The 17,682-nt window shown below is 27.2% G+C and overlaps 2 protein-coding genes across 3 annotated transcripts in view; one reads left to right on the top strand and one right to left on the bottom strand.

Moving 5' to 3' along the window:
- The window catches only part of LOC127288326 (uncharacterized), a 278,443-nt gene that overhangs the window by 188,423 nt on the left and 72,338 nt on the right, over positions 1-17,682 (bottom strand). For both annotated transcript variants that reach the window (XM_051315725.1, XM_051315724.1), the window contains exon 4: positions 1,084-1,226. The gene's annotated coding sequence lies outside the window, so the exon portion shown is untranslated. The remainder of the gene's footprint in view (positions 1-1,083; positions 1,227-17,682) is intronic.
- LOC127288318 (uncharacterized) lies at positions 1,956-5,943 on the top strand. The gene is made up of 3 exons (XM_051315712.1): positions 1,956-2,217; positions 2,527-3,379; positions 5,194-5,943. Exons 1-2 carry the CDS (start codon positions 2,034-2,036, stop codon positions 3,372-3,374), a joined length of 1,032 nt encoding a protein of 343 aa, XP_051171669.1. The 5' UTR covers positions 1,956-2,033; the 3' UTR covers positions 3,375-3,379; positions 5,194-5,943.

Here is a 17,682-nt window from a genome sequence, read left to right as displayed (position 1 = left end):
TCTTATAGGTACGTTATTTTTGAGCAGATATTTAAAAAATTTAAGAAAAAATGAACAAATTTCATGTATAGCATAATTTTTAATTTATTAGTACAATAGATTAAAAAATGTCCTAAAAACACACTTCCATCGTTGACGTTAAATTTCAAAAAATCATAACTTCTTCTTTGGTTCATAACTAGACTAAAAAGACTTTTGCTTCCTAATTTTAATTAGATATTTATTCTTATAGATTTGTCAGTTAATCAGATTTAAAGTTGGTTATTTTTAGAAGGGGGTTCATCAATTGTAACTTTCGAAAAATCGATTATTTTTTATTTTGCATTTTCTTAAACTATATATTTTTAGAAGTGTGTCTGTAAATTTTAATGTTGATTCAGCTATTTATTTAAATCCTTCGATTGGGAACTAGACAATCTTATAAGAAATGTAAATCAATTTCATTTTTGCATTTTAGATGAACTATACTTGCGGAATTCTGGTCACCGGATTTCATGTTTTTCCCGAAGGAGTCACTTTATTGGCTCATTACACATAAAGTTTACGAAGCTGAAGTACACAACGTTTATGATAAACGATTTTTAAAGAAATAATTTTTTATAATGAAAAATTCTATAATTTTTTGTCTAAAAAATATTTTTTTATAATTTATTGATTAATGAAAACTATAAGAAATATTTTTTAGGCGAAAAATTATAGAATTTTTCATTTTAAAAATTTATTTCTTTAAAAATCATTTATCATAAACGTTGCGTACTTCAGTTTCGTTAAAGTTCTTGATAAAAAAAAATTTTTTTGGTGTTGTTAATTAAAGTTCTAGACATGTACTTTTAGATAATAAATTATATTTTTAAAAAAATTCATGATTTATTAAGAAAACATTCTTGAAAAAGATCTTTTTTTCGCGTTACAATTGATGTAACCCCCTTCAGTTTTACAGCAACTTTTGGGATTAAACTTTCGAATTGTTAGCATTTAATAAACGCAGTAGGTTAATGATTCATTAATGGTTATATGCTTTCAAGAAATTTCAAATAAACTACTTTTTCACTTCATAAAAAATTTAGCATTTTTAGTTATTACCTGTGTAGGATTACTAAGTTGCTTCTCTACTGGAATTTGATCAAGGTCCAGAGTCCGATTCTTCATTACTGAGGATTTTTTCAGTTTTAAAAATTACTCTTCCATAGCCTCTTTTTTCACTTAAGCCTCACAGTAGACAGAATCTGCAAATTGTTTTTTTTTTTGAAATAGGTACACAAAAATAAATTTTCAAGGTAGGAATATATTTGATAATGTTAGAAAAAAATATAGATCAGAGGCTATTGAGATATCATAAACGTTGTCTGCCGTGTTTTCTAAAAACTTAGGTAACTGCAGAATGAAAGATTTCGAGAAAAACGCGAAAAACTGTTTAAACTTCATTGATATGTACCGCAAAGCCTAATTAAAATTTTTAAATGCCGTTTTGTTCCTTCGATTCGTCTAAATTTATTCTTTTTAATTATGTAAAAATAAATGTTGTATTTGTTTAAACATTCAATAAATTATTAAAAATGTAGTTACCGGTATGCTGATTCGAGGGTCGTCGCACGAGAAACTTAGGTAACTGGTAGTTACTTGGTCCCTCGTGCTACGAGCGCCCGTATTAGGCCTCTCGTCGCACAGAAAACTTAGGTAACTGCAGGGAATATATAAGAATTTTCATCTTTCTGGGCAAAAAATAGTAAAAATATATTAAATAATAAACTATAATTATTTAATAAGCTGCGAAAGTTGTCACTATAATTATTGTTTTTTACAAATATTTAATTTTATGGTTAAATTTTTTTTAATTATTTTTCGCTCGTCTTCCTCAATAATTACACCCGGTAGTATTTCCTTATTTACACCCAACAGTACAAGTTTACAGCACCCAGGTATCAAATTCTCGAAAATCCCCACTCTGCCTCTCTTCGGCCGGTGTCCTCTCTGATTACCTCACTTCGTTATTTGTACCCGACAGAACAACACGAAAAATTTAATAAGTAGAAATGAAACGTGCTAAATACAATAATCGTGACCGTAACCAAGATCGATCTAAACATCACCGTGATCGTGCTAATAAGAAAAGAAAATTAGATGCTATTTTGGAAGAGGTGCGACGAATTAGAGATGATATCTCTAATTCTTCTAGTGCGAGTAAATACGACTCCTCGTCATCATCATCATCTGCAAGTAAGTAACAATCGATTTTCGCTATAAAATCAACAAAAAAAAAAAAAAAAAAAAAAAAAAAAAAAAAAAAAAAAAAAAAAAAAAAAAAAAAAAAAAAAAAAAAAAAAAAAAAAAAAAAAAAAAAAAAAGGCCTCGCTATAGGTCCAGAAAAAATTACAATTATAAAAAGACTTCGCTATAAGTCTATACCTTATAATATTTTATATATATATATATAATATTATAATTGTATACGAAAAAGTTACAATTATTCTCATAAAGTCTCGCTATAGACTTCAGAGACTCACTACATTAATTTTATTATTGTAGGCGATACTGAGGAAATGACACATTCTTCGGGCCCAACTGTGGAGACAAACAATGAACAGGACAAGGATAAAACCACAACAACCGAGGAAAACCCAAATATACTTATTGACCTGCTCGGCTCAAATCCCGATAATTTAAATAAACAAATTGACCCTTTACATGAGGAAATATGTTTGCGTTGGGATGTATACCTGAAACAAGGATTAAATAAAGAACAAAAGGAGGAATTAATGAAAAAATATCCAATTTTTGAAAACTGCAAACTGATGACACCACCTAAATTAAATGCAGAAATCCAACAATGCATGGATAATAAAGCCACACGACATGATCAATTTTTGGAGAAACTCCAACTTCAAACTGCCCATGCCCTATCAGCAACGGGAGTTGAATTAAATAGAGTTCTAAAGTCAGAAGATCAAGAAAAATCAAAAGAAACGTGTTCCGCCCTCGCAGACATTGGTCAACTGCTATGCAATATTCATCACGCTATCACTACAAGCAGGAAATACCAAATCCTGCCTTACTTAAATTATAATTCAAGAAAACTGATAGAAAATAGTAGTAGAGATGAATTCCTCTTAGGTTCAAAGTTTGCCGAAGATGTAAAAGCGACAGAAGCTGTTCAAAAAGTCGCAAAAGATTTAAAAATAATATCCAAAAAAAATTTCACAAACAAACCATCCACATCAAACCAACAACCACAATCGTCGGAATATAATTCAAAAAATAACAAAAAGCAACGAGAGCATTTAAACTACTCGCGACGTCGTCAGAGTCCGAAGAAGAAATTCAACAGGGATTATCATCAGAATCATCGCAGGCGGAGTCCAACCAGGAGACGTTAAATGAGGTAAGCTTTCACGCTGGTCGCTTAAAACATTTTTATAACAAATGGACACGTATTACTAAAAATAAATCCATTTTACAATGGATTCAAGGGATAAAAATCCCTTTCATTAAATTACCAAAACAAAACGTGAAACCAAATGTTATTATAAATTGTAATGAAAAAGCAGAATATGATTTTGCGATAAAAGACCTAAAAAATATGGGAGCAATTGTAGAAAAGAGGTCAAAGAAAAATGAATTTTTCTCCAGATATTTTATGGCTTTAAGACCTAATGGAAAATATAGATTTATTTTAAATTTAAAAAACCTTAACAAATTTATCCAAACAAATCACTTTAAATTAGAAGATTACAGGACGGCCTCTAAATTAATATCAGAAAAATGTTTCCTTGCTTCCATAGATATGAAAGATGCATATTATCTTTTGCCAATTTTCGAACCTCATAAAAAATACTTAAGATTCCAATATGAAAATAAAATCTTTGAATTTCAGTGCCTACCATTTGGACTTAATATTGCCCCTTATATATTTACAAAACTCCTAAAACCAGTAATTCAATACCTTCGCGAAAAACTAAACATTCTCTGCGTCATTTATCTGGACGATTTATTAATAATAGGGAAAACAAAAAAAGAATGCTCCGAATCAGTAAAACTTTCACTTAAAACGTTAACAAAACTAGGTTTTCTAATAAACTACAAAAAAAGTAGATTATCACCCTCTCAAGAAATAAAATTTTTAGGTTTCCTCTATAACAGTATAAACATGACCCTAACGTTACCCGATGACAAAAAACTCAAAATAAATAAATTATTAAATAAAATAAAAAACAAAAATTATTGTTTAATAAGAGATTTTGCAAGTTTAATCGGGAAATTAGTCTCAGCGTGCCCAGCTGTTAAATATGGTTGGGCACACATAAAAAATCTAGAACGAGCAAAATTCCAAGCTCTAAAAAGTGAACCCCAAAATTATAATAAAAAAATTCAAATACCTTCATACACACGTCAAGATTTAGAGTGGTGGTCAAATAATTTAAGCTCATCTTATCAAAATATGAAAACCCCAACAAACTTCGATATCGAGATTTATACTGATGCATCACAGTCTGGTTGGGGAGCATACGCGAACGGAATAGAAACAAAGGGGTTTTGGTCAAACGAGGAAAAGAACTTGCATATTAATCAATTGGAATTACGAGCAGCCTTTTACGGGTTAAAATCCTTTGCAAAAAATTATGAAGACTGCGCAATCTTATTGCGCATAGACAATAAAACAGCAATAGCTTGCATAAATAAAAAAGGAAGTGTTCAATTCCCAAAATTAAATAATATTGCAAATAAAATATGGCTTTGGTGCGAAACAAAAAATATAGAAATAATTGCGTCATATATTCCTACCAAAGACAATTATCTCGCTGACCGCCAGTCTAGATCCCAATTCATAGAAACAGAATATGCATTAAACGATAAAGTATTCGATATTATTTGCTCAAAATTTAATTACCCCACAATAGATCTATTTGCATCTATGCTTAATAAAAAATGCAAAAGGTACATATCGTGGGGTCCCGATCCTTACTCAGAAAATGTAGACGCATTCACTGTAAGCTGGCAAAACGAATACTTTTACGCGTTCCCCCCTTTCTCATTAATATCGCGAATATTAGACAAAATAATTCAAGAAAACGCGGAAGGAATATTAATAGTTCCCAATTGGCCCACTCAACCGTGGTACCCGCTTTTTCATAAACTTTTATGTACTAAGGCACTCTATTTTCAACCTCAATATGACTTAATTCTTTCTCCTTTCAGCCTGCCGCATCCACTATACAAATCACTTACCCTGGTTGCAGGGAATTTGTCAGGAAAAAATGGATAGAAAATAAAATTCCACAAAAAGCAATCCCTACTATGTTGAACTCTATTTCGGAAAATACATTGAAACAATATAATAGCGTTCTTAAAAATTGGTGGGAATTTTCAATTAAACACACACAAAATCCGTATGAATATAGTCTAGAAAAAATATCTAATTACCTTATAGAAATTTCAGAAAGAAAAATATCATATTCAAATGTTAACACTCATAAATCCGCGCTTGCCTTTTTATTTTCCATTAAATTAGAAGACGAAAAAGTATTAAAAAGAATACTCAAAGGAATATACAATAAAAAACCACCTACTCCGAAATACGCTTCAACATGGGATCCTAATCCAGTTCTATCTTTCCTGAAAAATTTGCATCCACTGCAGTCATTAAATCTTCGCCAAATTACTCTTAAACTAGCTATGCTTCTTGCGCTCACGACAGGTCATAGAGTCCAGACATTTTCTTTAATCGAATTAAAAAATATAGTAATATTAGATAATAAAATAGAAATTAAAATACCAGAAAAAGTAAAAACGTCAGGAAAAAATAGGTATCAACCGTTTATTGTCTTGCCATTCTTTCAAGAATGCCCTGAACTCTGTGTGGCATCAGTTCTCCAACACTATATGGAAAAAACTAAAAATTTACGTCCAGAAAACGAACGTTTTTTATTTATCACCTATAAAAAACCTTTTCATAGAGCCACAACTCAATCTATCAGCCGATGGTTGAAATCAACACTTTACGAAAGTGGAATAAATACAGAAATTTTCTCTGGTTATAGTACGAGACATGCGTCTACATCCGCTGCATATAGAAAAGGTGTTAATATAGAAACAATACGTAAAACTGCAGGGTGGACGCATGCTTCGGAAACATTTAATAAGTTCTATAATAAACCGGTTACTTCTTCACATTCAGAAGAATTCGCTAGAGCAGTTCTAAGCCTAAACTAATTGTAATTGTTCTTTTTTTTTCTTACCCATGTAATTGTTCAACAAAATGTACAAAAAAAAAAAAAAAAAAAAAAAAAATTCTTGGTTCTTTGTTCCAAAATTTTCTTCGTTATATAATAAAAAAAAAAAAAAAAAAAAAAAAAAATGTTCTATTATTCAAAAATATATAGTTTTCAATAAAACAAATAAATTGACATTCAGATCACCGAGTACAGATCTTTAAACATCTACCGGGTGTAATTATTGAGGAAGACGAGCGAAAAATAATTATAAAGATTGATCGACTTACCTGATAGGGAAGATCAATCGAAATTATTTGAGCTCGTCTTCCGAAAATAATTACACTCCCACCCTCCCATTCATATATCCCAAGTGATCTGAAAAAGAACGAATTCAAACAACGAAGTGAGGTAATCAGAGAGGACACCGGCCGAAGAGAGGCAGAGTGGGGATTTTCGAGAATTTGATACCTGGGTGCTGTAAACTTGTACTGTTGGGTGTAAATAAGGAAATACTACCGGGTGTAATTATTTTCGGAAGACGAGCTCAAATAATTTCGATTGATCTTCCCTATCAGGTAAGTCGATCAATCTTTATAATTATACAATATTAGAGTCAAATATTGTATTAACTCAGAATATATTTAATAATAATATAAAATAAAATACATAAATAAAATAAAAATAATATAAAAATAAATTAAAAAAAATAATAAATAATAAAGTGTAATTATTTAGTAAGATGCGAAAGTTATCATTATAATTATTATTTTTTACAAATATTAAACTATATGATTGAATTTATTTTAATTATACAATATTAAAGTCAAATTATTGTAGGTAATGTAGTTCCCTGCTTTATTAAGGTTTATTTAAATAATTAAAAACGATTTTAATTTTTTAAATAATTGAACTAAATTAATTATATATTAATCATGAAATAAACATATTACAGAACTTCATTTTCTTGATTTATTAATGCTTTTATGTTATTTATTAAAATTAATACTTAATTTTTCAATAATTGATAAATTATTATTTAGAGTTTTTTATTTCATTATTTATTGTCATTATAAATTATTAATTGCACAAAAACATTGTAATTTTAAAGAAATGTATAAGATTTTGCAGTTACTTGGTCCTTCAAAACACGGACCTCTTTTTTCGAGGCCTCGTCGCATAGAAAACTTAGGTAACTACAGTGCTCTGATAGCACTCTGTAGTTACCTAAGTTTTCCATGCGACGAGGGCTCGAAAAATGAGGTCCGTGTTTTGAGAAACTTAGGCACTGGTGCAGTTACCTAAGTTCTTCAAATCACGACCTACAAAATACGTCACAACACCCAAAGACACCCAAGTTTTTATAGCAGTTACCTAAGTTTCTCAAATTATCACTCATCAATTTTTGCAGTTACCGGTATTTTCAATTATTTATGCAAAAATTATTATTAATAATATTAACAATTTTTAAAAATAATTTGCATTAACAGGTGTATCTTTTTTCCACGATTCCAACGATATAAAAAACTCATTTTTCGATTTTTTTGCAGTTACCTAAGTTTTTAGAAAACACGGCAGTTGTGTACTTTAGCATTGTTATGTACTTAATGCTTTACTCCTTAAATTCAGACAAAAAATCTGATTTGAAAATTATCAAAGACTGTCTTAAAAATGTTGCATTTCCCACTTGGAAAGATTCCCCGGAAAGTGCCCCCTGGAGGTTCTATTAGAATTCCGCCGGAACTTCCAACGTAATTCCGTCGGAATTCTATCGGAGTTCCAAAGAATTTCCTATGGGATTCCGACGGAATTCTGCCAGAATTCCGATTAATTTTTTCAAAATTTTTAGAGTCCTAATTCCGTTGGAATTCCGTCGGAACTCCATCGGAATCCCATCGGAAATTCTTTGGAACTCCGATGGAATTCCGACGGAATTCGGATAGAACCTCCAGGGGGCACTTTCCGGGGAATCTTTCCAAATGGGTTTAAAACAAGACCTCTTTTCGGTCTTAAAATAAGATTTTCTTTTCACTATGTACAAATGCTTTAATGTATATATCTTTTTAAAGAGAACGCGAATTTAATATTCCTTCGGAAGTTATTAATTATTAATATTCAAGCTAATATCCTTTGACCCCACATTTGAGTACAATGAACTATAATTATTAAGTGGCAATTGTATACCTTTAACGCTATACACAATTCGCAGACTGTTAACATTCGCACTTTTATTACCAATTCACCTCTTGCGTTAACGACACTTGACATTTTTTCTACGTTGAAAATAATCATAACTAGAATAACTATTGTTGCATCTTAACATAATGAAAATTAAAGGTAAGAGATTATATTTTCGGGAAAAATCAATGATTTTCTTTAAAATTATTTTAAATATAGTATAGAACACTTTAACCCTTAAGGCGTTACACCACCCTGAACGCCTGAAAATTGGATGATGCCATAGAAAAATTTGTATACAAATTTTTAAGAGAACCGGTTGAATAGTTTCCGAGAAAACATGTATTTTCGAAAAAACATCATATCTCCGCCATTTTTGACTATTTTTTAATTTAAAAACTTTTTTTTTTAAAGCTAAATACATGTATTTTTAAACTATAATTATAAAAAATTTGTATTTTTAATAGTTTTGTCAAAATTTATTTTTGAAATAACGTACAATTTTCAGGCGTTCAGGGTGACGTAACTCCTTAACTGGCACAACTCCGCGTTCGAACGTAAATGGCATAACGGGTCTGTTAGACCCTACGCATTTAAACGTGTATTGTACAGTCGGTATTGAATATTTTTGCACAAAAATTTAATCTGAGGTAGCTTATGATGTGTTTTTTAAAATGTAATTAGTTTTACAGGGATTAATTTATTTTAAGTTAGTTAAAAAAATTGTGATAAATAAAAACGAAAAATTGTGTGTTTTTACTTAAAAATTCATGAGTTATTAAAATTTTAATATTATGATTTAAAAATTTAAGAATATACTCTTAATGTATTATTCTTTAAGAAAAAATTACCATAACAGTAGGACTTGCAAAAAAGAAATTTATTTTGCAGAATAAAATGTGACTTTTTAGGTTAAAATTAAAAATTTATAATTATTAATGATTGAAGCTTATTTATTCATTTGTATCGAATTAGTTGTATCAAAAAATTTACAAAATTACTAAAAACTAAAAATATGACAAACTAATATATTAAAATATAAAAAATATTTAAAAGCTACACATATTATGATTAATTTGAGCTCGAAAAAATGATCGGGTCTACTGGACCCATGGTGCCAGTTAAGTGTTAATTATGATGATGATACAGATTAATAAATTAATTTTTATATAGATCTATTTTTTAAAACTATATAAATTGCTATTTTTTATTACTATTTTTATTATTTTTTTGCGACAACATTTTGACTATCGGTATAGTGTCACTGTTTACGTACTGCACTTTTTTTTACCTTATACAAATAAATTCAGCATCTTTTCGTTTAATAATTAAATTTATCTATTAACGTTTTATAAAAAAATAATGTCATCCATAGTTGTAAGCATAAAAAATTTCAGTTCAAAAAATTAAATTAATCATATTTAGTTTCAGGTGTAAAATAAATTATAATCAATTTCAATCGAATTCTTTTTGAATCCTAAGGCGTAATTTTAAAAAACAGCCTTAAAAAATGAATAGTAAAAAAACCACAAATACGTTTGTAATATCTTCAAATTGTCTAATGAATAAAGACTATAATATACAATCACTAGTTAATAAAGAATATAATAATAGACAATCGTTTATTGAAGATACATTAATTCGGGATTTAAAACCAATTTTTTTTGTATGTCGACTTTTTGGCATGGCACCTTACACAATGTCAAGAACAAAATTTTCATTATCCAATAGTGGAGTTATTTATTCAGGAATAATTGTAATTTATTGTGTCTCAGTAATTTATCAACTAACGAAAGCAATTTTTTATCAAGAAATAGATGATAAATTAAAAATTCTTAAAATTTCAAGGCTAATACTTCTACTTTCAAATGTTTGTGCAGACATTATTTTTTCTGTATTTAAACATCTGAAGCTACAAAATTCTTTAAATAATACCTGGTATCATAGAAAATTAAAAGAGAAAAATAAAAACAATTTCTTCATAATAAGCATAATTCTAATAATTGTTAATATAGCATTTTTCATTTTTATGACAATAATGTCTTATATATTTGACAAAGATAATGGATTGAGTGCTGTAGTTTATTTAACATTAAATCATGGTATGGCATTTGGAATTTTTAAATTTTTATCAATTGTAATAATTCTACGCAAAAGATTTCAAAATCTTAATGCAACTTTAATGGAAGGTATGTAAAAATAATTTTCTTGTAATTCATTATTTAAATGAATGTAAAAATATTTTTTAAATATTCCAGAAAAATAATTTTCAGTAAATTTTAATTGTTTTTATATTTATTTTTATAGACAATTACACTAAAAGAGAAATAATTGTTAATGAAGGGTGTAATTTGCGTAACATATGGTCTCTTCATGATAAATTATCTTCAGCAATAAAAGATTTGAATTCTTTATTTTCAATACAACTATTTCTTTGGATATCAACAATAACTTTTAACATAATTTCAAGAATTTATATCTTTTTTACATTCAACACAGTCAGATATTTTTACAGTGATTTGAGGGAAGTTCTACTTTTAATACATTATATTGGATTATTAATATCTTTGGCAACAGTTTGTCACATTACTGCCGAAGAAGTGAGTTATCATTAATATTATAAAAATCAGGGACTGTCTCGGACACGAAATGTTGTTGAATTTTAAGGCCAGGTCCAAGTGAGGCAGCGTCATCTACATTGATACTAAAATTTTGGAAAATTTTTAACAGCCTTTTCTTGAAAACAAGAAGGTAAAATGCTTTTTCCTTTATGGATAATTGATTATTATTGGCAAGATATACACCAGCTAAAACTTTTTTTGAGTTAAAATAATGAAAAAAATTTCATGTCGATAAATTAAATATGAGCACTTTTTCTCACAAAAACTGTAACAGTACTTTCTCAGAAATTACCATCAAAAATGCAATTTCCATTTGGAAAATTAATAAACGCTAAAAAATACACCACCTAAGATTTACCAATCACGAAAATAATAAAAAAAAAATTTATTAAATATTTAACATATTGATACTGCTTTACTGATTATGACAGCCCTTTGGTAGATTATGTATTTCAGGTGGTTAGCAACAGCGCCAATCTCCTCCTTTCGGCAAAACCGCGAAACGTCTGGTGACATACATAACCTGCCAAACGACTGTCATAATGAGTAAAATATGTTATGTTAAAAAACTTTTTTTTTGTTATTTTCGTGATTGGTAAATCTTAGGTCGTGTATTTTTTAGCGTTTATTAATTTTCCAAATGGAAATTGCATTTTTGATTGTAATTTCTGAGAAAGTACTGTTACAGTTTTTGTGAAAAAAGTGCTCATATTTAATTTATTGACATGAAATTTTTTTCATTATTTTAACTCAAAAAATGTTTTAGCTGGTGTATATCTTACCAATAATCAATTATCCATAAAGGAAAAACCATTTTACCTTCTTGTTTTCAAGGAAAGGCTGTTGAAAATTTTCCAAAATTTTAGTTTCAATGTAGATGGCGCTGCCTCACTTGAACCTGGCCTTAAGAAAGTGTTGTGTCGTCTCACGATTTGGCACGTTTAGAAACAATAAATCGTATCGTGGTGCAACCCGACACATTTACAAATTCATAATCGTATCGTGTCTCATGAAAAAAAAATTTAAATTAATTGTACGTTATCTATTATGTATTATAATATTACATATATGTAATAATAATAATACTACTAATAATAATATGCATATAAAATAATATAATAATATACAATATAATTTATATATACAATTTTTAAATTATATTATGTTTCAAAGATTTCAGAGGAATTGGAAATTTTATACAATATAGTAAACAAATAAAATAAATAAGTCTCATACAATAAAAATTATTGATCTACATCTTGACAGTCTATTAGATGTTTTGAGAAATTTAATTAAAATAAAATAAATATAGACTAAATATACAGGATGTATCATAACCGGGTACTATCAAGAAAATATATAAATCATGAATTATTTCTTGACACGCATAGAAAAAATTTTACTGCAACATCAAACTACGTTAGCTAATATAGGGATAGCAAACAAATTTGCAATGGGATCAAAAAAGTTTGCTGTGTCGGTAAATTTTTAAAAATTAAGACTGATATTGTATATCATAACAAACTTTTTCGTTGTCATAGCAAAAAATTTAGCTGTGGTTACTAATTTTGATAGATCCGATAGCAAACATCAGTTTGCATCTGTAAGCAATTAATTAATTTTTTACTTTCTCGTCCGCCATATTGGATCCGCCATTTTGAATTTTTAGAACCTAACATTGGATTCGTAATCAGTAAACCTCGAAAAATCCTGAATAACAAGTTTTAGACGAATTTGCCCATTTTTAGTAATTTTGATTTGCTATATTGGTTCCGCTATTTTGAGTTTTGAGAATTTTAAAAAACTGATATTGGATTTGTAATCAGGGATTACATTTTTATAAATTCTTTAAATCATAATTAAAACGTTAATGAATTAAATTAATCTATTTATTTTATTGAACAATATTATTTTTAATTTTAAGTGTGGTTTGTTTTCATACAAATACTATAAGTTGTTGATAATATAAATCGAAATACATGAAACTAAACAGTGTAGGATGAAAACAGAAATTCGTGGAAACAATATGAAAGAATATATAATATAATATAATATAGTATAATATAATATAATATAATAATTTACATTTGATATATATTCAATATATATCTGTTTTATTTTAATTTTATTTCTTTAAATGTTATTGGACATTTAATAAACTGTCAAGAAGTTGATCAACAAGTTTTATTGTATACGACACGATATTCATAATTATTTTTGTATTGTGTCGTGTAGGTCAGCCCGACGATACAATTATGAATTTGTAAATGTGTCGGGTTGCGCCACGATACGATTAATTGTTTCCAAACGTGTCAGATAAAATTTACTAGAAATTATTTGCATTGTATTGTAATAAAGGAATTTTTCGTATGATCTTATTTTAATATTTTATCGTATAAGTTAAATTTTTTTGTCTATTCAATTAATTGCAATTCCAAGTCAAGGTGTACCATCGCTTTTATAAAAATTATAAATAAAATTTTTAAATAAACACAAGTGCGATAAAAATTTTCTTTTTACAGGCAAACAAGATGTCTTCAATTATTCTTTCACCTAGTTACATTCGAAGTCGACAACAAAAAATTGAAGATGTATGTATCTGTCCTATCTATTTGAGTACTAAAAATATTGATCGAACCATTGTTTTACATACTTTTTAGATTTTAATTTTTGGTTGTACAATTGTAATGATTGACAGAAGAAAATTAAGAGAAAGTTTAATTGAATCGTAAATTTCGAAAAGGGCTTAACTCTGAAAACTGTAAGAGTTATTTTCACTATCAATTGTTATGCGAAAATGACACTTACGCTTTTTCGAGTTGAGCTTTTTTCAAAATTCACGATTCAATTGATGTGTTCTTTCATTTTCTTTGAAGTTCGTTTTTATTATATGTAAATTAATTTGGACTTTGTTGAACTTGGGCCTTTGTATTATAATAGAAAAATAACTTTTCTGAATGAAAAATTTATAGGGTCAGTTGGGGTAAATGAGGACAATCAGTTTCATGCGTTTAAAGCTTATCTAAATTTTTTTCTGCTGCACTAAAAAAAGGGTTTGGTATTGACAACCAAACGTTTGGTTGGTATTTAAACAACCAAAATTTTTTTTATTGAATCAACAAAATTTTAATTGTCTCAATCAAAATTTGTTTGACACAACTAAAATTAGAAAAAAAGGATTTTTGTTGTCCTAACTAAAGTTTGATTGGGACAACCAAAATTTTGTTGATTTAACAAAAAAATTTTGGTTGCTTAAATACCAACCAAACGTTTCGTTGTCAATACCAAACCCGTTTTTCAGTGTGCATAAAATTAATCCTGGAAATGTAAATAACAACTTAAAAAAAAACCGCAAATATTACCTTTTAAAGGAAGAAACTTACGTAATTTGTGAAAAATTTATACTGATACCGATTTTACAATGTGATTTCCTTAGCTTCTAAGGAAATTATTACAACTCTATTTTTTTAATATCATTCCTTCATTAGCTTCGAGAAACCGAAAAGGATGATAAAAAGCATAAAAAAGTATTTTGAGTTTTTCAACATTGGTCTCTTGAAAAAAGAATAGTAAAAATAAGAAATAGTACTACATGATTGGTTATCTTGAATCAATTTTTGTATAAATAAAAATAAATATTTAATATTTTTTTCTTATTTTTAGGACAGCCTAATTGTCAGTCAATACTTTCTTCATCATTCCTTCAGTTTTACTGCAGCATATGGAATTTTCGTTGTCAATGCTCAACTACTAATTTCTGTAATTTTTTCTTTTTATTATTTATGATGCACATCGAGCAGATAAAATTACCTATTTGTTATTCATTTTTCAGAGAAAAAAAAAGCTTCTTCGATTAATATTATTTGGTCGACGTGCATCAGAATTTTTTTAATACGTTTTTACAATTTTTGATTAATTTAGTGAAAATTTTTTTATTGAAAAAGTATAAATTTATTTTTGTAGATAAGTGGAGCAGTCACAACGTATCTCGTAATATTAATAGGACCTACTAATTTCACTAATAAATAAATAAGTAAATAATAATGCAATACAAAGACATTCATTTGTTATGCAATTATCTTCGAATAATTATAAACATTTACTATTTAATAGAAATAATAAAAATTTTCTAATAATAACGCACATTATGTAAGTAAAAAATATTTAGATTATTATTTTACAAAATATATATCATAATTAATATCAATATCTAAATTTAATTAATTAGTTTTATTTTATTTACAATCAAGAAATACCTTAAAATTTTTTATGTAATTTTGCAAACTTTTTTTACTGAGATAAAAGATGAGATATTATTATATTTTTACAATTTCTATAATATAGATACATATCTAAATGTTAATAAGCGAAATTACATAAACTGGTTCAAAGTCCAATTCACAGTCAACCCTGTTTATTTTCTAAGTTTGTTGGCCTTATAATTCTCTAACAAAGGAGATTAAATAACCTTTCTAATACGTTAAATTTAAGGGTTAAATAATTTACAAGCTATCCACACAAATAAAAATCTTCTATTATATTAAGTTAACAAATTTCCAAAAGCGACACCGACACCGTCCTTGGAAAATCTATTTTCACTTATTTTCAAATAAATCAAAATACTTTGCCATATGCTTTTAGAAAATCTTACATACTTTTTTTTGTAGCATGTTTTTTCAATTTTAACCCGAAAAAAGGTTATTTTGCATTTTCATCCCAAAAAAATGGTTATTTTGCAATTTTATGCAATTTTTTACGAATTTTTGGATATATACCTTTAAAATCTCTTTATAAAGGTTTACTCTGGATAATAAAAATAAATACCGATATTTTAAAAGGTTTTTCGATTTATTATGAACATTTTTCTGAAAAATTTGCAAAATCTCCATGTGTTTGTGGGGCAATTTACAGCAATATAATATAATATAATATAATATAATATAATATAATATAATATAATATAATATAATATAATATAATATAATATAAGATAAAAAAAATATATTATAATATAGTATAATATATTTTAATATAATATAATTAATATTGTTGTTATAATTATAATAAATTAAAACATTTAATATTTAACAATTGTCATTTCATCCTTCAATGATAATGATCAAAATTAAGATAAATTTTATACAATATTAATAATATATTAATTTAAAACATAAATTATATATGTGCTATTCCAGGAGTTTTTTTAGCACTTTTCGGAGTAACCTTTCCAAATTAAATGAAACATTTTTTTAATAATATTTATTAATACAAAGGTTTAAAAAAATCACTTTTTAAGTAAAAACAATTGTTTATTTAAAAAATACAACAATAAATAATGCAAAAAATTCACTTTTTTCCTGCAACTCCAAATAAATTGTTTTAAAGATCAAAATTTTCCTTATTTTTCAAGCTTTAATACCGCACAAGAAACATAGAGTCCGAGAAAATATTCAACTCACAATTTTTTAAACAATGTTTGTTTACTTTTTTGTATTTTATTTACTGTGAAACGTCTGCTAAAGCTGCGCGCGACGTTTGGAAGTTGTCGCTTTCCTTATTGAGAAGAAGCGACAACTTCCAAACGTCACGCGCAGCTTTAGCAGACGTTTCACAGTAAATAAAATACAAAAAAGTAAACAAACATTGTTTAAAAAATTGTTAGTTGAATATTTTCTCGGACTCTATGTTTCTTGTGCGGTATTAAAGCTTGAAAAATAAGGAAAATTTTGATCTTTAAACCAATTTATTTGGAGTTGCAGGAAAAAAGTGAATTTTTTGCATTATTTATTGTTGTATTTTGTAAATAAACAATTGTTTTTACTTAAAAAGTGATTTTTTTGGACCTTTATATTAATAAATATTATTAAAAAAATGTTTCATTTAATTTGGAAAGGTTACTCCGAAAAGTGCTAAAAAACTCCTGGAATGGCACATATATATAATATACATAAACTAAAATAAGTAAACAACAATAAGTACAACTATAACCGAGCGAGGAATACATCGCTAGTCATTTATAATTATTAAATTAGAAACTTTAGAACTTTAAGCCGGATACTATTTTATTATGCAATCCAAAGATATAATCAACTTAAGAAAGTTTACATTTAAGAAAGGAAGTCAAATTACTCCTCAAAAGGATTGTAATTTTTGTAATTGCAAGATGCATCAATGTAAAATTGGGTAAAGTTGGCGTTAGGGTAAAAGGCGGCAATTATTACAAATTAATTTTAAAAATTTCTTTTTATCTTTTTTAAGAAAAAAAAATCCTATAATTATGATTAATTTGGTTTGTAAGGACGTCAAACAATTATTTTGACATTTGGTTCATTCATATTTAGTGGATAATTTTAGTGAAATATGTGTTTTTATAAAAATGTTCATTTTACATTTTCAATAAATAGTTTTGAAAACATGATTCTAGAGCATTATTTAAATTTTTTTATGACAAATCCGATTAAACAACGTATTTCAAACATCCCTGGCATGTTTTACCAAAAACATAGATTGTCATAAAATAAACAAGAATTTTAAAAAAACATTCATTTAAAAATATTATTGAATTCGGAGGAAAAGTCGGACACAGTAAAAAACTAAACAAAATTACATTACTTTCCTTTTCTACTTATTTCTAATCTAAAAAATGTGAAAAAAGAAATGTTCCTTCCAAATTAGAA

This window comes from Leptopilina boulardi, unplaced genomic scaffold (assembly GCF_019393585.1).
Source record: "Leptopilina boulardi isolate dan_hultmark-lab unplaced genomic scaffold, ZJU_Lbou_2.1 LbouV2_384, whole genome shotgun sequence".
Lineage (NCBI taxonomy): Eukaryota > Metazoa > Arthropoda > Insecta > Hymenoptera > Figitidae > Leptopilina > Leptopilina boulardi.
Note: the sequence above shows the minus strand (reverse complement) of the source record. Positions and strands in the feature narration are given on the sequence as shown.

Excerpts from the sequence above, each read along its gene's own strand:
- LOC127288318 (XM_051315712.1), top strand. The coding sequence starts at position 2,034 with ATGAAACGTGCTAAATACAATAATCGTGACCGTAACCAAGATCGATCT. Across the intron at positions 2,218-2,526 it reads GTCATCATCATCATCTGCAA|GCGATACTGAGGAAATGACA; the intron begins GTAAGTAACAAT and ends TTATTATTGTAG.